Source organism: Pygocentrus nattereri, chromosome 4 (assembly GCF_015220715.1).
Source record: "Pygocentrus nattereri isolate fPygNat1 chromosome 4, fPygNat1.pri, whole genome shotgun sequence".
Taxonomy (NCBI): domain Eukaryota; kingdom Metazoa; phylum Chordata; class Actinopteri; order Characiformes; family Serrasalmidae; genus Pygocentrus; species Pygocentrus nattereri.
This window is the reverse complement of record NC_051214.1, coordinates 41,305,653-41,326,129: the sequence shown is the minus strand read 5'-3', so window position 1 is coordinate 41,326,129 and position 20,477 is coordinate 41,305,653. Positions and strand designations below refer to the sequence as shown.

At 40.7% G+C, this 20,477-nt stretch overlaps 1 protein-coding gene across 1 annotated transcript in view; it reads right to left on the bottom strand.

Moving 5' to 3' along the window:
• Positions 1–1,745, bottom strand: part of dcbld1 (discoidin, CUB and LCCL domain containing 1) — a 43,130-nt gene extending 41,385 nt beyond the window's left edge. Inside the window, exon 1 of the mRNA XM_017692527.1 lies at positions 1,541–1,745. Within this exon, the coding sequence (XP_017548016.1) occupies positions 1,541–1,622 (82 nt within the window). The 5' untranslated portion in view covers positions 1,623–1,745. The remainder of the gene's footprint in view (positions 1–1,540) is intronic.
• Between the last annotated feature and the right edge of the window lie 18,732 nt (positions 1,746–20,477).

Here is a 20,477-nt window from a genome sequence, read left to right as displayed (position 1 = left end):
TCACTGGATGAAGGATAGTCTAGTGTGTATTGTGGCAGCAATTTAAAGTCATTGTAGAAAAACTATTACTCTGGCCTAAAATTGGCATGTAAATTTACTTATGTCATGCAGCATCCCAGAAGTCAGTACTGCGCCCCTCGGCCTCAACAGTTTGACAGAATTTGTGATACTGTATATTTTTCCATGTTCTAACTCATCAGTTCTTTCAACATAATACCTAGAATGCATTACTCATATACATGATACAATAACTGGGAATCCCTTGGTATGGTACTACATAGAACCTTTTTCAAAAGGTTACAATCTAAAGAACAATTTCACCATGCAAAACAAAAAACATTTAAGTATGAAATGCCTCTATACAGAACTCATGGTTCTATATGGAAGCATTTCCTTTACTAAAGAACCGTTTGAAGAACCATCTTTTTTTTTTTTTAAAGTGTAAGCCTCCTAGTTTTGCTCAGGCAGTCAGGCAGGATGCCCTTGTCTTATAGCCCAGGTGTGCCAACAACATGGGCTGCCAAGAGCTACTTTCCAACTCCATTAGTCATTTAACCAAACTTTTGTTTATCTCAAAGCTTAAACTCCTAAGTGTAGCAATCATTACTGTTCCCAAATGTGGCCACAGCTCCTCAGACCATAATAACAGTGCTTGCACTTTTACACATGCAGTCAGCCATTCCTACCTTAACACCTTAACTAAACACATTTTAAGGGGGACATAATCAGTAAAAGCTGGCACTTGTAAGTGAGCTACTTATGTTAAAGTCTTTGAGACCAGTGCAGATAAGAAGATGCAGTTTAAGTGCGGTGGAGTTAACTTCCACTGAAATGGTCTAATAAGATATGGTTCATTATACAGAAATGAAAGAGTTTTCTTTAAAGTGGTGGTGACAGGAACCAAGGCTCACAACGTCTACAACACATTCACAGCCACACAGTTTTATATGGAAGGTTAACAATGATAAAATAGTGGTAAACGAAGAAACTAAAGTTTTATTTTGGGCTACTCTGCCTTTAAAACGTACGTTTTACCCCAAATGTTTAACTTAAAATGATCATTGAACAATGTCTCAGGTAACGTATTCAAAATCATTCCATGTAAACTTTTAGTGGCTGAGCTTTTAGAGGCATTCAACTCTTCAGACGTCTGGTTCCCATCACCACCACTGTGAACCATTCTGACTCGGTAGGTCTCTCTAGATCAGAGCATTTCATACCAAACCACTCAATCGCTTTGCTTACAATTTAGCAACGGATTCATAGAGAATTTCTGAAATTCCCCTTTAACTTTGCTGAATGACTTTCCCAAACATTTCCAAACAAGCGCTGTGGAATCACATGTATGGAGGGCTTTCTCCAAACTTAACACACTGGTTATGATTTTAAAAGAGACCATTTTCAAGTTTTTCATACAGAACATGACACGAGCAGGGATATATCGCATTTAACACAAATCTCTCTCGACTAAAGCGAAAAAAAACCAAAACAAAACAACTTCACTCGTCGCTAGCTCATCATGCTAGCTTCGCTCACTTACCCGGTTTCTCAGTCAACACGAACTGGTAAAAAACTGTTGAACACACGAAAAACAGCCCATAAAACACGCTGTTTGCGGACATCTCAACCTGAAGCCACCGTACACCGTAAATAAACTGTAAAAACGCATCGGATACGTTTCAGGGAACCATATTCCTTCGATTTCGAGAGGCGCTAACTAACGTTAAACTGGCCGCCGTTCCGCTCTGGCGTTCAGCCGCATTCACACAGTGCTGTTGTGGCTTTTCCCACCTGTATTCAGACAAGCCCCGCCTTCCCGCGCTGCAATCGGCTTACATTCTCCCGCCTGCTACGCAGTGATTGGTTAGTGTCCCGCCTACTGCGCTATCAGCTGCGCTGATTGGTTAGTAGTTCGCACTCCTGAGCGACTGAAAAAACTGTGTAAAGTTGTTGTTTTGCGTTTGTAGAATCAAGTATGAAATGCATGTTAAATATCGACCTGTTTTGCAAAACATCAGGTCCATAATCAGTTGACTGTGTGTCAGTAAAGTTAGTTTTGACTGCACTTGAACTACAACTACCTACAATAACCATGCGTAGCTCCTTGTTAACGCCAGTTTATCACATTAACTGCAACATTTTTACATATAAGTGTATAAATAATGTCTGGATGTAGTGCGAAGTCGCTGGTAGTGGTCTAGGCTGCCATTAATAAGGAGACGAAAGTCTGTAATACTTTTAACTTACACTGAGACTGTAAAAGGTAGACATGCTACAGGAGGCGGGGTTTGTCGGAATACAGGTGGGAAATGCACTCCTACCACCACATGGACTGCTTGAATGAACTCTAGCACTTTATCGCCCACATGCACCACCCAGCGGTCACTCTTCGGTTCTGCTGTATCTGAGTTGTGGATGAACCTCCCATCTATGCTGAGCATGAACCAACCTTTAAAGCCTTTGAAGGAAACATCTTCCTACTTATTATGAAAACCATGAAAGTGTATAGTGCAAGCCATCAATGAGAGCTATGAGAACCACAAACATTGCATTACATTTCCAGGTAACCAAGGATTGCTCTGGCGCCTTTGATTTATGTTAACATTAAACAGAGCTGAGCTCCAGTACTGTACTGTGATATTTTTAAGCCTCACACTGCATTTTAATACGAAATTCCAAAGATTTTCATTACATACTCCATATTACCAAAAGCATGTGGACACCCAAACACTACGTCCATGCTTGCTGAACATCCCATTCCAATCCATGGGCATTAATACAGCATTTGCCCCTTTGCTCCCTCTTCTGGGAGAGCTTTCTGCTAGATTCTGGAACATGGTTATAGATATTCACTTCCATTCAGCCACAAGTGGTGTGTTAATGTGGTCAGATAATGATGTTCTGCGATAAGGCCTGGCTTATTCTTAGTTTTCCAGTTCATCCCAAATAATAGGGCTCTACCAGGCCAGTTGTGCTCTTATACACCAAACTCAGCACATGGCCACTCTCATGCTGGAAGTTGGAAAGCACACAATTTTATGAATCATCCTTATGGTGTAACATTTTCCTTCACTAGAACTAATAGGCCCAAACCATGTAAAACATGCGCAGATCACTTTGCCTACTCCACCAAACTTCATAGTTGATACCACATTCAGGCAGGTAGTGTTCTCTTGAATCTGCCAAAGCTAGATTTGTCTGTCAAACTGCCAGATGGTGAAACCCAATCGATGATACTGCTGTTGACAGTTGAGCGGCTGACATTTGGCTAAAATGTTGGAAAAATGGTTTCCCCTGATGGTGCCATGCTGAAACTCACTAAGCTCTTCAATATTACCCATTGTACTACCAGAATTTGTCTATGGAGATTGAATGTTGTTAGCAATGGATGTGTCTGAAATAGCCAGACCCACTAATTAGCAGGGGTGTCAACACACTTTTGTCCACGTAGCAAACCTAAGCAAACCTGTGTCCAAAACCACATATTACTATACTACACATACTGCACTGAGCCATGCATTACACTGCAGCTACGCATGAGGGACCTAAATTAGAATTAGCAGAACCACTTAGAATTAGCCATTGGTCATATGTTAAACCATTAGGATGAATCTAAAGGTGAATCTAGCTGGTTAACCCAAGTCCTCAATTCAACAGAGTTGAGAAAGATGTAGATGGCTAAAGGCAACTGACATTAGCTATTAAAAAAGGTAAGAAGATGCCAATCAATATTTTAATGTGCTATGGAATGGAAAACTGTTTCCAATGGCACAGTTGAATAAGGAGAGTTCGGTACATAGAACTGACATACCATGAACATCAAACATTGTTGTCTCCTTCTTCAAGTACAAATCCTGCATTTGCAAAAGAGGATAGTAAAACAGGCCACTTCCAATCCTAAACCAATACAAAGTATTACTTATTAATATTTACATCCCCCAAAATATGACACATACATACAACAACGCAACAACACCAAGAAAATGGTGGACTATGTGCATAAATGTATATTTGCGGCATTTGGCAGATGCTCGTATCCAGAGTGACTTATAATTTGATTTTTTTTTTTACACAGGTAGGCGAAGGCAGTGTTAGGAGTCTTGCCCAAGGACCCTTATTGGTATAGTGTAGGGTGTTTGCCAAGGTGGGGATTGAACCCCAATCCACAGCGTAGAAGGCAGAGATGCTACCCACTACAGTAACCAACCACCCTTGTAAAGGGGGCGTTATAGACTTTACAAGGAACCTGAAACTTTCCTTCTGAAGGCCCAGCCAAGATCAACAGGCATGAATGTTCATGCAGGCATGAATGTACAGGCGCCAAAATATGCGGTGATATTTTAGACGGAATGACAGAAAAGAAAGTTCTCAAAACAGACAGGTGAATACGAAGCCAACAACTGGACAACTTTAATTCAAAGCTGTTAGTTTGTTCTGCACATTTCACTTTGGACAGTTTCTAGGTTTAGGCTTAGGATGATATCGAGTAGCTTTGCTGGGCGTTTGACACCGAGGAGAGTGCAGACAGGGGCAGCTCCAACTTCATTAGCATCACAACCCCAACCGCAACCTGTACGTAGCAGCCATACTGTGTGGTTTTTATCCACTTTTTAGTTGAAGGTTGAATCCAGCTCATCTTAAACTGAAAGTTTCTTAGTGAGCTAACAGCTTTAACTTTGTGTTGCTATCAAGTTTGAAGGCAAGTAACTAGCTAGCTAGGATACGTAATATTACCTACTAGCAAACTCCAAGTACGTAGCTAGCTAGGCTAGCTAGCATAACTAAGGAAATAGTATGGCGTACTAGCTTATTTACACAAAGGTTCATTTTATTTTCCTGTCTATGTGTATTTTGACATGTTGCTTCTGTGTGCGCCATTGCAGTGCCTCACTGTACACCAGCAAATCGCACAAATTATTAATGAGTCCCCCAAAAACAGTGAAAACAGCTTGTTTGCATTCTAGGGACAAATTACATGGTTGTAAATAGGCGTGTAAAAACTTTCATCCTGATCATCCTGTGGGCAGTCATGGGCTGGAGGTTAGGGAACCAGCCTTGTGACCGGAAGGTCGCCGATTCGATCCCCAGTGCCGACAGCGCATGACTGAGGTGTCCTTGTGCAAGACACCTAACCCCCAACTGCTCCCTGGGCGCTGCGGATTGGGCTGCCCACTGCTCCGGGCAAGTGTGCTCACTGCCCACTAGTGTGTGTGTGCTCACTAGAGTGCATGTGATGTTTCACTTCACGGATGGGTTAAATGTGGAGGTGAAATTTCCCTGTTGTGGGACTAATAAGGGTCTCTTAATCAAAGTCACATACTGTGCCTTCCATATAGACAGCAAAGAAGAATATAAAATACTAAAGAAGGTGTATTTTATGGCTTCCATGTCAAAATTGCATCTCAAATTTTAACTATAGTTTAACTATTACATTTGGTCTAAAGTCTAAAATTAATACACTCTCTCTTGATAATGAACTTTGTCTCTGTTATGATCCAACATCTTTCAAGAACCTGAAGATCTTTCTGAATTACAGATTAATAGATTTACCTTATTTGTAACAAACCTATGCTATAATTAATTTGTACTAAACATACATAGCCTGCCATGCACAGATCAAACCCAACATTGATATGAAAGTAGGCTCATAAACGACAAGTTATAGACTCATAAAATGATGAAGCAACGTAATGCTTAATACAAGATACCAAGAAGGACTTTGTCCACCACGCTAAACAAATAGTACTGTACTATCCTTTCTTACATTCTGTGGTGCTGTCATTAAAACACAAAGTAATCATTTGAAATCACAAATTACATAAATCGTATGTCACTTAGGAAATCCATGCAAGTTTATGAGGACCAGACCAGTCAAAGCAGTTGAAAGTGTCAGCGGATTAACTTTTAGATTAATGGTCTCTTAAAGAGTTCAGCTCTACCCCTAAATGAACACATTCAGATAAACAGTCCAGTTAGATGAAGTTGTGTTGAAATCTGCAGGTTGATCTCCTGAAGTGGGAAATTACAGGAGTTGTAACTCAGTTTCAGGGACTGTTTTCTTAAACCACGGCTCCCTCTAGAGGGTCATAATCAAATGACACCTCCAGGCCAAAAAAAGAATAGTTCTCAATCCCTGGCCAGAGAACCCAATGAAGCCCACATTTTAATGTTTTTCATGCTCTAACAGACCAGATGCAGCTCTTTAAGGTCTTAATAATGACCTGATCAGTAGGGTCAGGCGAGGTTTGAGCAGGAGAAGAGCACTGTGATTAATCTCCCACAGGTTTGTTTTCTTGAATCAACTTTGTGATAGTTACCACACTGATGACAGTGATAAGTAAAAATCATAATCATGGTACATCTGTGCCAAAACAAATCACAGTGAACTGCAGTGCGCTCGCCTGCCCAGGGCTGATAGGTAGATAGATAGAGAGCCTTGCAAAACTACTCAGCCCTCCTGAAAAGAATCAGATTCATTTGGATCAGGCTAAAAAGGCCACATGCAGCATTTTGAATTTTGGTCAAAAATCTCCATTTTTGTCTCATCAGACCACGAAACCTTACTAAATATTAGCTGGATCACTCTGGTGCTTTCTCACAAACTCCAGATGTGTTCTGAGGTGTTTTTCTTCAGTACTGGCTTCTTCCTAGCCACCCTCCCATACCCAGACCAGTTATCTACAGAGCTCTTGATGTTATTGACGTCTAAGGGGGTTGAATCCTTTTTGCAAGGTACAATAGATAGATCCGCATAATCACTTTGTAGTTTATGTACAATCTATGTTAGCCATCCTCTAGCCCCTCCTCAATGGTCAGTTTCTGATCATAGAGCTGCTCTTGAAGTGGTGGACCACTTCCCAAAAACACCACAATGATACCAGTCAGTGTTGCTGCTGCAAATATTTTACCACCCAACTGATATAAACAGACCAGTGATGAATTGGGTAGAGGAGGGTGACACATTGTGTATGACAACATACGCGTTTCTCTCTTGCGTGTATATAGCTGTTTCAAATGAAGTGACCAGTGAATGTAAGTACAAGGTAGGTGTTTCTAATAAAGTGGCCAGTGAGTGGAAGTACAATTTAGGTGTTTCTAATAAAGTGGCCAGTGAGTAGAAGTACAAGGTAGGTGTTTCTAATAAAGTGGTCAGTGAGTGGAAGTATAAGGTAGGTGTTTCTAATAAAGTGGTCACTGAGTGGAAGTATAAGGTAGGTGTTTCTAATAAAGTGGTCTGTGAGTGGAAGTACAAGGTAGGTGTTTCTAATAAAGTGGTCTGTGAGTGGAAGTACAAGGTAGGTGTTTCTAATAAAGTGGTCAGTGAGTGGAAGTATAAGGTAGGTGTTTCTAATAAAGTGGTCTGTGAGTGGAAGTATAAGGTAGGTGTTTCTAATAAAGTGGTCTGTGAGTGGAAGTACAAGGTAGGTGTTTCTAATAAAGTGGTCAGTGAGTGGAAGTATAAGGTAGGTGTTTCTAATAAAGTGGTCTGTGAGTGGAAGTACAAGGTAGGTGTTTCTAATAAAGTGGTCTGTGAGTGGAAGTACAAGGTAGGTGTTTCTAATAAAGTGGTCAGTGAGTGGAAGTATAAGGTAGGTGTTTCTAATAAAGTGGTCAGTGAGTGGAAGTATAAGGTAGGTGTTTCTAATAAAGTGTTCAGTGAGTGGAAGTATAAGGTAGGTGTTTCTAATAAAGTGGTCAGTGAGTGGAAGCATAAGGTAGGTGTTTCTAATAAAGTGGTCAGTGAGTGGAAGTATAAGGTAGGTGTTTCTAATAAAGTGGTCTGTGAGTGGAAGTACAAGGTATGTGTTTCTAATAAAGTGGACAGTGAATGGAAGTATAAGGTAGGTGTTTCTAATAAAGTGGTTAGTGAGTAGAAGTACAAGGTAGGTGTTTCTAATAAAGTGGTCAGTGAGTGGAAGTATAAGGTAGGTGTTTCTAATAAAATGGTCAGTGAGCGGAAGTATAAGGTAGGTGTTTCTAATAAAGTGGTCAGTGAGTGGAAGTACAATTTAGGTGTTTCTAATAAAGTGGTCAGTGAGTGGAAGTATAAGGTAGGTGTTTCTAATAAAGTGGTCAGTGGGTGGAAGTACAAGGTAGGTGTTTCTAATAAAGTGGTCAGTGAGTGGAAGTATAAGGTAGGTGTTTCTAATAAAGTGGTCAGTGAGTGGAAGTATAAGGTAGGTGTTTCTAATAAAGTGGTCAGTGAGTGGAAGTATAAGGTAGGTGTTTCTAATAAAGTGGCCAGTGAGTGGAAGTATAAGGTAGGTGTTTCTAATAAAGTGGTCAGTGAGTGGAAGTACAAGGTAGGTGTTTCTAATAAAGTGGTCAGTGAGTGGAAGTACAAGGTATGTGTTTCTAATAAAGTGGTCAGTGAGTGGAAGTACAAGGTATGTGTTTCTAATAAAGTGGTCAGTGAGTGGAAGTATAATGTAGTATTTCCAATAAAATGGCCAGTGAATTAAAGTACAAGATATTATTCCAAAAAAATGCCCGGTGAGTGTTTCTAATTAAGTGGACATTAAGTAAAAGTACAAGGTAGGTGTTTGTAAGGAAATGGCCTGTGAGTACAAGTACAAAGTAGTATTTCCAATAAAATGGCCTGTGAGTAGAAGTAAAAGGTGTTTTTAATAAAGTGGCCAATGCACTGAAGTACAGGGTAGTTACATGACCAGTGTATATTTTAATGTAGTGGCTGGATCATTTATACAGTGTCATTTTTCATATTTCTTGGTAAAAGCGTTTGATCAACGAATGTCTGATGTAAAGAGTACATTGAAGTTCAAGGTTGTAAATACCTGCCTCATGGAAATGGAAAGTTTTTATTTTTCTAATGTCTTATTTTTCTGTTTTTTTTTCAAGGTGGCATTAGATGGGTAATCTACAAGGATTGGCTCCAAATCAATATCCCATTTAAAGTTCACATGTTAAAACTTCCCCTTTCAATGACAAGAACACCTCAAGCTTTTACTGCCTTGGTCTCAAGGCTCTGTTTGCTTTGTGATGTCAAGAAAAGCTAAAGCGCTTTGTGAACAACATTTTACACTTAGCATTGTGTTCTGTTTGAAGAGATTTTATGGGGCTTTGCAGTTCAGTTTAGAAATGACCTCTCAAATGCCTTCCTGACCAAGAATTCCCTTCATACCCATCTGCCTTAAAATAACCATTTTATTAAAAAAAGTCTGTTGACTCTAATGACTCTGCAATGGATGGTAACTATTAAATCTTATCTCAAGTACTTGATATTGTACAACATGAGCACTGTTGATATTACCAGATTAAATAAAAACTCTTTAAATGCATGTGTATTTTGTATTAGGTGATAAATTCCTGCACCCTTCAAAAAATCAGTGTCAGAAAAGAAGAAAAATAAGACAAATCAAGTCAAAAAAAAGATTTTGAACCCAGCGAAATCATGTGCAAATATGGTGAGAAAATTTTATTCAGGACTTTTTAGGAAGAAAAAAGTAATAAAAAGATCTTGTGCTTTAAATCTTAAGATTTTATAATCAGAAAATATTTCATCAGTTTAAAGCATTGTGACTCAATTTAAGCAATGTTAATTTGACCTGATGTCAGAATAATGATCTAAAATCAGCCAAATTTACCAAATAAATCTTGTTTTAAGCATTTTCTTTAAATCCCATTTGGTACAAATTTTCTTGAAATGAAAATACGTGAACAAGCTTTGCATTCAATACTTGGGAAACTTTGATTTTAAGAGGAATTTTACTATTTTTTTTATTTCTGTATTATTAAATGGTTAAGATATAAGCTAAGTCATTCAGAGTGGTTTGGTGTGAAATGTTCTGTTTTAGAGAAACTTGCTGAGTCAGAGTTCAAGGTGGTGATGGGAACCAGATGTCTAAAGAGTTTAATGCCTCTAAAAGCTCTCTTGCAAAAAAATATATCACTCTAAATGGCAGAAGGCACTGATACTGGCTTAACCAGTCTTTAATGTTATTACATTGCAATAAATTTCAAATGTAATAAATCTCAAAAAACAGAAACACACCTGGATCCTCCACTGTTGGCCTGGTTATAAACAAAACTAACATATCTCAAGTTTCAGTGTATGCTACTGCAATTCTGACAATGTTTGCCAAAACAACAAGCAAACTTAAATGAAACATTTGTGTAGTTGTAATTTATTTGTGCTCAACCACTTGCCTCATTCTAATGATGAGCCATTTTTGTCAGTGTAGATCTTTTAGTTTATTTAATTTCCAATCAAATGGCCAAGTGGTTAACAGAAAGAAGTACACAAATGCCCTAACATCTAACCAAAATATTAAATCTCAAATCTTTTGTGCACGCTACTGCCACTTTTACTGTTCCATCTTTCCAATCTTAAAACTAATGATTTACAGCTCCATCCTCTCAACAAATGCTTCTTCCAAAGCTCTCACTGACATTACTTTTCCCTTCAAAGAGATGCTAACATTCACACAAGCAAGTAGCTAAATTCACCTTAGCTGCCTTCAAATTTCTGTGCATTTAAACTGACTAAATAAAGTATTTCTGAGGAGATTGCATGTATGACAGTACATTTGTAAGAGCAAGGACAATGTCAAAGGAAAATACACTATATTGTCAAAAGTATTTACTCACCCATCCAAATCATTGAACTCAGGTGTTCCAATCACTTTCATGGCCACAGGTGTATAAAACCAAGCACCTAGGCATGCAGACTGCTTCTTCTAACATTTGTGAAAGAATGGGTCGCTCTCAGGAGCTCAGTGAATTCCAGTGTGGTACTGTGATAGGATGCCACCTGTGCAACAAGTCCAGTTGTGAAATTTCCTCGCTATTAAATATTCCATAATCAACGGTCAGTAGTATTATAACAAATTGGAATCGATTGGGAATGACAGTAATTCAGCTACGAAACGGTAGGCCACATAAAATATGACAGAGTGGGGTCAGTGGATGCTGAGGAGCATAGTGTGCAGAGGTCGGCAACTTTCTGCAGAGTCAATTGCAATAGACCTCCAAACTTCATGTGGCCTTCAGATTAGTTCAATCAAGAACAGCGTAGAGAGCTTCATTGAATGGGTTGTTAATGGCCGAGCGCCTGCATCCAAGCATTACATCAGTGGAGCAGTGGAGATGTGTTCTCTGGAGCGACGAATCACGCTTCTCCATCTGGCAGTCCGATGGACGAGTCTGGGCTTGGCGTTTGCCAAGAGAACGGTATTTGTCTGATTGCATTGTGCCAAGTGTACAGTTTGGTGGAGGGGGGATTAGTGAGGTTGTTTTCAGGAATTGGACTCGGCCCCTTAGTTCCAGTGAAAGGAACTCTTAATGCTTCAGCACCAAGAGATTTTGGTTTCATGCTCCCAACTTTGTGGGAACAGTTTGGGGATGGCACCTTCCTGTTCCAACATGACTGCGCACCAGTGCACAATGCAAGGTCCATAAAGAGAAAATTCTTTTGGCGATATAGTGCGCGTTAAAAAAAGAATCAGGAGTTTCCAAATTTGGAGTTAAAAATGATTAAAAGGTAGAGAGAAAATCTGTTAAGAAGCTCTTACTGAGAAAATTAAATAGACAAAAAAGAACATTTTCTCTAGAATATGGAAAATGGACATCTGAGTAAGTTTTAGATTGAGTCTAAATTTGTAACTGGAATTACTTGGAACTTCAGAAGCAGAAAATGCAACCAGTTCTGAGACTGAATTTCACAGGTGTGGAAAAATATAATTGCATATATTTTCAGAGTACGAGCTTGTAATAAAGGCAAAATTTGGATGCGCAATGACAATGTTGACATTATATTTAGCTGCTGAGACTTCAGTGTAATATGCTTTTTTTCCAATGCTGAAAAATAACTTGTACTTAATGGCGGTTTTGACGGCAAATTAAATGAATGGAGGGTTTCTAGCTTCCAAAAGTATGCATCATTTGAAAACACCAGCTGCACTTTACATTGTGTGAATGTTTCATAATGACCATGAAAATGATCCAAAATAACTTGAAATAAACATCACATTAACACACATTAAAATTATGAAAGTTTTTTCCTTTTCCTGTAAACTTACAATATTGAGAATATGAGGTTTTGTTTTAAAACAATGAGAAAATCTCTCCTTTTCAGATAGATAGATAGATAGATAGGTAGGTAGATAGATAAATTACTGATCCCGAAGGAAATTTAGTACAAATTCAGCTCAGCTCAAGTCAGGACATTTGGGATTGCCACTGCAAAAGCTTGGCACTGTGGTCATTGAATTTAGTTTTTATGTTTGATCATTATCCTGCTGGAAAAGTCCATGTTTTTTCAAAGCCTTTTCACTCATTTTTTACCAAAGGTAAAACTATTATATTCACTGGTTGGCAGTAGCATGCACAGAACAGTGAAGCAGTGTCATCAGCTCAACATCTTTAGTCTCTGCCTTCCGCGTACGTTCCACTCTCAAAAGAAATGTTTACTTGCTTTTTAAGTGTTAGCCCTTCAGATACATGTTTCTTTAATTAAAACAGGATTACTGGCATAGCTCATCATCAAGTTCATCTCTTAGAGTACAAAAGGAGAATGTTGTTGAGACCTTGGTAGTCTCTTTTTAACATGAAGGTTAGCTATTGACAAATCTTTTAAAATGATGGCTGACTGCTTTGTTTTTCGAGAACATGTTGGCAATGTACGTATTGAAATACAGGTTACAGAAATTCTGGGGAACAGCAAGGTCAAACCGCTCCTACAGTGCACAGTGCGGCATCTGCAGGGTGTTTTTTGATACATGGCCCTTTTGTGCACAGTGCCGTTCAAGCTAACAAGAGACGAGACCACCGACCAGAGTTCTTTAGGAAACGTTAAGATGTGGCATCTTTCAAGTGATGCTTAGGCCAAAAGTCAAATGCACTTTTCCCCCTTAGCCTCACCCTTAGCCGCTTTGGCAAGTACACGGTTGTTGTTTTTTTAGTGGCGTTGGAGCTACATGGCTAATGCAGCTTTAAGTGAAGAAAACTTCTTTTTGAGATCACAATTCAATGCAGTTTGAATTTACACAATGCTGATAGATGCTTATAAGTTTCTATTGCTTGCTATCTACATTAGTCTTGTAGCTCCACTCTCAAAAATGTACAATTAGGGCTGCTTGACTTACAAACTGAAATTATGTTGATAGGGTCAAAAGGGACAAAGAAAGAAATTAAACTGTTTCAGTGACTAAAGATGGATTATTTTATTCCGAACAGAATTCTCTTCCAGAACACACAAAAATTCCAATTCCAAAACCAAGCTTTGTTGAACTATATGTAATATAGTCTGTGTAGATTGGCTCTACTGTCTTTGACTAAATGGAAATGAGTGGCGTAATTGAATTTATTGAAGTTCAGCCAACAGTTTATTTTTTTGAGAGCGGTTGAAAACTAAAGAAATATGTCCCAGCATGTTTCTTTGGTATAGTATATGGTAAAGAACCACTTTTGGTTCTTTAATGAACCATGTTTGAAACAGATTTGTTATCATACCAATTTTCACTATTCAGGGGTTCTTTAAATTTTCCAGTGATTCTTTACACTTACACTTGCTTTCAGTTTTTCAAAGAAACCTGCAGGGTTTTTTTTCTCTGACCTCCAAAGTTCAGTCTTAGAAGTTGGTTACCTTATCTCCTTCTCAAAATCAAAGTTTTTAGTGATGTTGAGGTCTGGACTCTGGGTTGGTCAATCTATCATTCAGGGACCACAGCCTCTTTGTTTGATTTACAAATGTTCTTCTTGACATCTACACATCCTTTCAGACTCATAGTGCTGAGTTGTCTTCTCACAGTGCAAGAATGGACAGAAACACCTGTGGATTTTTTTCCCTGTTTTTTAACCTGTTTTTTTTTCACTTATTTTCATTAGACCTTCCCATTTTCTTATGTAAGTGGATTATCTTAGATATCTGCTCGGAAATATCTCCTGAAAATGAAAGGTGAGTAAGATAAGTATCGGGACTGCTTTCAGCATTTTAGCAATTTGCTCTTAACACCATTGCCGTCAACAGGCCTTACTATTTGACAGCAGCTGGATCTCAACGCATATTAAACTACACATTTTAACAAAGCCATTGTGACCACTAGATGGTGCTGTAACTCAGGGCCATGAGTATTTTATTTGCTGAAGTCAATACAAAAGTCAGTTTTCTGACCAGAGAATAATCACCTGTGGGTTTATGAGAACAGCAGTGGATATATAAGTCACATATTGCAGCACAAAAACCCACACTGACAGCTTTGGGAATGAGAATCAAAAAGGTCTTCACAAGGTTGTGTAGTTTAGGACAGTGGTTCTTAGCTGTGGTCTTGGAGGCCCTTATTCCAGCCCCACACATGTAATTCAACTCATCAGCTGATGAACAAACCCTTTGTTTAGTTTGACTGAGAGTTATTAGAATAGAGAGAACTAAAAAGTACAGGACTGGGGTGGATACAGGTAGGTTACTTAAAGTTGAATTCTGCTGGTACTTCAACATTCTTACCTAATCAAATGATTAAGATGTAAACAAAGTTACTGAGAATGTTTTGTTGCTCTGTTTTTTGGGAAAGTTACTGAGTCACAGTGGTGATAGGAACCAGACATGTGAAGCATTTAATGTCTTACATAAATGCCTTGCATGAAGTGGTAATGAATGTGAATGCCTGATACCCGAGAACTTGTTTTATGATTGTTCTGAAACATATTTGTTAAAATACATTCTTATCGGAGAGATACATGAGGGGCAATGTAAACTAGGTTTGTATCAGTAGTTTTAACTCTGAAGACACATGTAGGTTTGCTGGTGGATTTGGATAATAAGTAAAATGGCTATGTTTGTGTGATTGAAAACATGAGTTATTCCCAAAGCTGGATTTCTTAGTTTTTCTTAGTTTAAATCTTAGTTCTAAGATTTCTTAGTTTAGCCAAAGGTTAAGCTCGTCCAATAAGTAAAGAGTTGCGGGACATTCCTGTTGGACAGTCCTCCACTTTGGGCTTACATTGTCTGTCTAACTGAGAAATCCTGCTTTGTGAAAGCAAAGTTACTAAGTTTTTTAACCATTTCCCATTAAATTACCTTGTTTACGTGTAAGTAATTGAATTGAAAAAAGTATTAAAATTAAGTACAAAAAAGAGTTTTTGTCAAATAAGTTTATGCCAAAATAGAAATAATAATAATAATAATAATAATAATAAAAGTCTCCTGGAAGCTGTGATAGTGATTTAGCAGCACAGAACCTTCATATTTTCAATAGGTCTCACTTCATTTAAGCTGGTTTTTAATTTCTTTGTGACCCATTCATCACTATTTAGTGCTGTGCTGCTTCAGCTATCAGTTAAACACTTGTTGACTAAGCCCACATTGTGATCGCAATAGGCACACTTGAGAAAAGAGACATACATGCCATTCACAAACATCTTCAGCTATCTCTGTCTTTGGTCAATAGTTCTTGGACAAAGTCTTACTGTGGTGGATGGATGTATAGATGCATCTGTTCCTATGTGTAAGTTCTAAGTTGAATTGGTGAATGAGGCTGGTCTATAGAAGCTCGCCTCGTAGCCTTTGTAAAGCCTCCATACCTCTGTCTAGTTCAAGGTGAAAGAATAACAGCTCTAGTGTTACAGCTCTGGAAGTGGATCCATGAAATGCACTTCAGGTCAACATTTAAAAAATAAAATAGGGCTAGTAAAATAATGTATTAAATACCTGTAATACTCTTTATTTACTCTGTAATTATTTAATAAGGTTTCAGAAATGTGAATTAGATAAACAAGAGTATTACAAGACAGAGTGGATGTTTGGTTCTAGATTTAGCTCTGTTAACTGTTTTGAATTGTAGATTTGTACATATATATTAGGGGTGGGAATCTTTAGGCAGCTCATGATTCGATTTGATTATGATTCTGAGGGCCACGATGCCCTCTCCATGGATCACCACCTTATCATGGTGGAGGGGTTTGTGTGCTTGAATGATCCTAGGAGCTATGTTGTCTGGAGCAAAGCTCCTGGTAGGGTCTCCCATGGCAAACTGGTCCTAGGTGACAGGTCAGACAAAGAGTGATCCAAAATTCCCCCTATGAAAATAATGTAAGGACGAGACTTGTGTACCCTTCCCGGATCATGGTTACCGGGGCCCCACCCTGGAGCCAGGCCTGGGGGAGGGGCTTGCCAGCGAGCGTCTGGTGGCCGGGCATTAACTCATGGTGCCCGGCCGGGCCCAGCCCGAAGGGGTTACATGAGTCCCCCCTACCATCGACCCACCACCAATGGGAGGGGCAGTAGTAGGGGTTCGGTGCTTTGTGGATTGGGCAGTGTCCGAAGGCGTGGGCCTTGGCGTTCTGATCCTCGGTTGCTGAAACTGGCTTTTGGAACTTGTAATGTTACCTCACTGGCGGGGAAGGAGCCTGAGTTGGGGTGCAAGGTTGAGAGATACCGGCTAGATATAGTCGGGCTCACCTCAACACACAGCTTGGGCTCTGGGTCCAATCTCCTTGAGAGGGGCTGGACTTTATTCTTTTCTGGGATTGCCCATGGTGAGAGGCGGCGGGCAGGTGTGGGCTTTCTCATAGCCCCTCGACTTGGTGCCTGTATGTTGGGGTTTTCTCCGGTGGATGAGAGGGTAGCTTCCCTACGCCTTCGGGTTGGGGAAGGGGTCCTGACTGTTCTCTGTGCTTATGCACCGAACAGCAGTTCAGAGTACCCAGCCTTCTTAGAGTCCTTGGGAAGGATGCTTGAAAATGCTCCTCCTGGAGACTCTATTGTCCTACTGGGGGACTTCAATGCTCACGTGGGCAATGACAATGTGACCTGGAGGGGTGTGATTGGGAAGAATGGCCTCTCTGATCTGAACTCGAGTGGTGTTCAGTTTTTGGACTTCTGTGCAAACCACAGTTTGTCCATCACGAACACTATGTTTGAACACAAGGATGTCCATAATTGCACATGGCACCAGGACACCCTAGTCCGCAGTTCAATGATTGACTTTGTAGTCGTGTCATCGGACTTGCGGCCATGTGTTTTGGACACTCGGGTAAAGAGAGGAGCTGAGCTGTCAACTGATCACCACATGGTGGTGAGTTGGATCAGGTGGTGGGGGAAGATGCCGGTCAGACTGGGCAAACCCAAACGTATAGTGAGGGTTTGCTGGGAACATCTGGCAGAAGAACCTGTCAGATTGATCTTCAACTCACACCTCCGTCAGAACTTTGACCAGATATCGGGGGTGGTGGGGGACATTGACTCAGAATGGGCCATGTTCTGCTCCTCCATTGTTGAAGTGGCTGACTGTAGCTGTGGCCGCAAGATAGTTGGTGCCTGTTGGGGCGGTAATCCTCGAACCCGGTGGTGGACACCCCAGGTGAGAGATGCCGTCAAGCTGAAGAAGGAGTCCTACCGGGCATGGTTGGCCTGTGGGACACCAGAGGCAGCTGATGGGTATCGACACGCCAAGGGATCTGCGGCTTCAGTTGTCGCCAAGGCAAAAACTCGAATGTGGGAGGAGTTTGGTGAGGCCTTGGAAAGTAACTTTAAGTCGGCTCGTAAAAAAAACTGGCAAACCGTCAGGCGACTCAGAAGGGGAAAGCAGTGTGCCACTAGCACTGTATGTAGTGGAGATGGTGTGCTGCTGGCTTCGACTGAAGACGTCACTGGGTCTGGAGACACGGGAATAGGCTCGTGCATTATTGAGGCCGAAGTCATTAAGGTAGTTAAAAAGCTTGGTGGGAAAGCTCCAGGGGTGGATGAGATCCGTCCCGAGTTCCTCAAGGCTCTGGATGTTGTGGGGCTGTCTTGGCTGACACGCCTTTTCAGCATTGCGTGGACATCGGGGGCGGTGCCACTGGATTGGCAGACTGGGGTGGTGGTGCCTCTTTTTAAAAAAGGGGACCGCAGGGTGTGTTCCAACTACAGGGGAATCACACTCCTCAGCCTCCCTGGTAAGGTCTGTTCAGGGGTACTGAAGAAAACAGTCCGGCTTATAGTCGAACCTTGGATTCAGGAGGAGCAGTGCGGGTTCCGCCCTGGTCGTGGAACACTAGACCAACTCTTCACCCTCTCCAGGATTCTGGAGGGCTCATGGGAGTTTGCCCAACCAGTCCACATGTGCTTTGTGGATCTCTTTGCTACAAGCCATTCAGGCCCTGTACAAACAAAACAGGAGCTTGGTTTGCATGGCCAGCAGTAAGCCAGACTCATTCCCAGTGAGAGTTGGACTCCGTCAGGGCTGCCCTTTGTCACCGATTCTATTCATTATTTCTATGGATAGAATTTCTAGGTGCAGTCAGGGGACGGAGGGTGTCCAGTTTGGTGACCTCAAGTTCACATCGCTGCTGTTTGCAGATGATGTGGTCCTATTGGGGACATCAGGCCATGAACTTCAACATTTGCTGGATCGGTTTGCAGCCGAGTGTGAAGCGGCCAGGATGAGAATCAGTACCTCTAATTCCGAGACCATGGTTCTCAGGCGGAAAAGGGTGGAGAGCCCTCTCTGGGTCTGGGATAAGCTCTTGCCTCAAGTAGAGGAGTTTAAGTATCTCGGGGTCTTGTTCACGAGTGATGGTACAAGGGGCCGGGAGATTGACAGGCGGATTGGTGCTGGGTCAGCAGTGATGCGAGCTCTTTACCGGTCTGTTGTGGTAAAGAAAGAGCTGAGCCACAAGGCAAAGCTCTCGATTTACCGGTCGATCTACGTTCCTACCCTCACCTATGGTCATGAGCTTTGGGTAATGACCGAAAGAATAAGATCATGAATACAAGCGGCCGAAATGAGTTTCCTCCGCAGGGTGTCTGGACTCTCCCTTAGAGATAGGCTGAGAAGTTCGTTCACCCGGGAGGTACTCGGAGTAGAGCCGCTGCTTCTTCACGTCGAGAGGAGCCAGTTGAGGTGGTTCGTGCATCAGGTTAGGATGCCTCCTGGACGCCTCCCTTGTAATTCCACCAGGGAGGAGACCCCGGGGAAGACCCAGGATACGCTGGCGTGACTATATTGCCCAGGGAGCACCTCAGAATCCCCCCCGGAGAGCTAGTGGAAGTGGCTGGGTAAAGGGAGGTCTGGGCCTCATTGCTTAAGATGCTGCCCCCGCGACCCGAACCCCGGAGAAGCGGAAGATGATGGATGGATGGATGGGCCACGATGCGATTATAAAACGATTATCGATGCATCTTTTTTCTATACAGGATCTTTTTTTCCTCACTGTGTGATGACTTGGTTCTTTTAAGGCTGAGTATTTGTAATTACCTATAATGAATTTACTTCCAATATATTTTATTAATAAAACAAATAGAAGTGATGTGGTGAGTGAACTGGAAGACTCTCATTCAATAACATCTTGTAATAATGGAAGTCCACGCAGCACGTTACAGCCATCCTGCCTATAGTGATTTGGTCATTTGTAGAGAGTCAGGGGTCACTGTGTCAGTAAAATTTCTGCGAGTCGGGTCCATTTGTCTACGAGACTGCAGGTCACTTAGCAACACAGTCACTCCTGGCTAGCAGCTATGACAAGGCAGAGAGAGATTGTGTTGCCTTTACATTCGACGCCTCAGTCAGAATTTAAGGTGGAACGGAAAAATTTGAACAAGAAACTGGAGCGAAATCAAGAAACGACTTCAGCTTCGTAAAACAGCCGAGCGATGAGAGACATTTTACAAAACTTCTGAGGAAAAGTTTTCTGGCAGAGATGGGAGGAAAACTGCTATAGCTATGGCTCCCAAGGTGGTCTGATTGGTGTTGAAAGGACGAAATGGCTTTTCTTAACATTTGGGTTGTGGCTCCTGATCTAACCTGGCTTTAATGCATTGGAAGCTGGTCGGATTTCTCACTCATATATATATATATATATATATATATATATATATACATATGGGAATTTCACTAATTTTCACAGAACTCTTTCAGAGTGGTTTGATGTGAAAAGTTAATTGTAGAGAAATTTGCTAGCTTCTATTCCTATATAGTAGTAGTGAACCTACACATGTCTTCTGAGTTCAAAATGTAATGTTAAGAATAGTAAAAAAAAAAAGTGCTATTTTACTATACAGCACCCTCCGAGTACCCTTCCTCCATGAATAGACTTTTTTTTAGGCCAAAAACTGAAACCTCAAAACTACTGTAAAACAATGCATGAGGCACAGGCAGTGTAATTATTACCACTTCACAGAATGTAAAGCTATTAGAGGAAGTCTGGTTCCTATCACCACCACTGTAAACAATTCTAGCTCTATGCTTCTCTAGAATGGAACATTTCACACCAAACCACTTGGAATGACTTTGTTTACATGTTACCTTTTAGAAATGTTAAAATTAGAAAAAAATAGTGAAATTCCCCCTTTGATTATGTTCTTTCTTTAAAATCTACTGTGTGACAGGATGAGAATGAATGAAATGAATTAGGGACTGGAACAGCTAGAAAAAATTTCAGTATCAGGAAAAAAGTCATTAGTCATGCATCCCATGTTAAATGCGATATAATGATATATAAATAATGACATGTTTCTTGGGATGGTAGACATTTATTTGCTT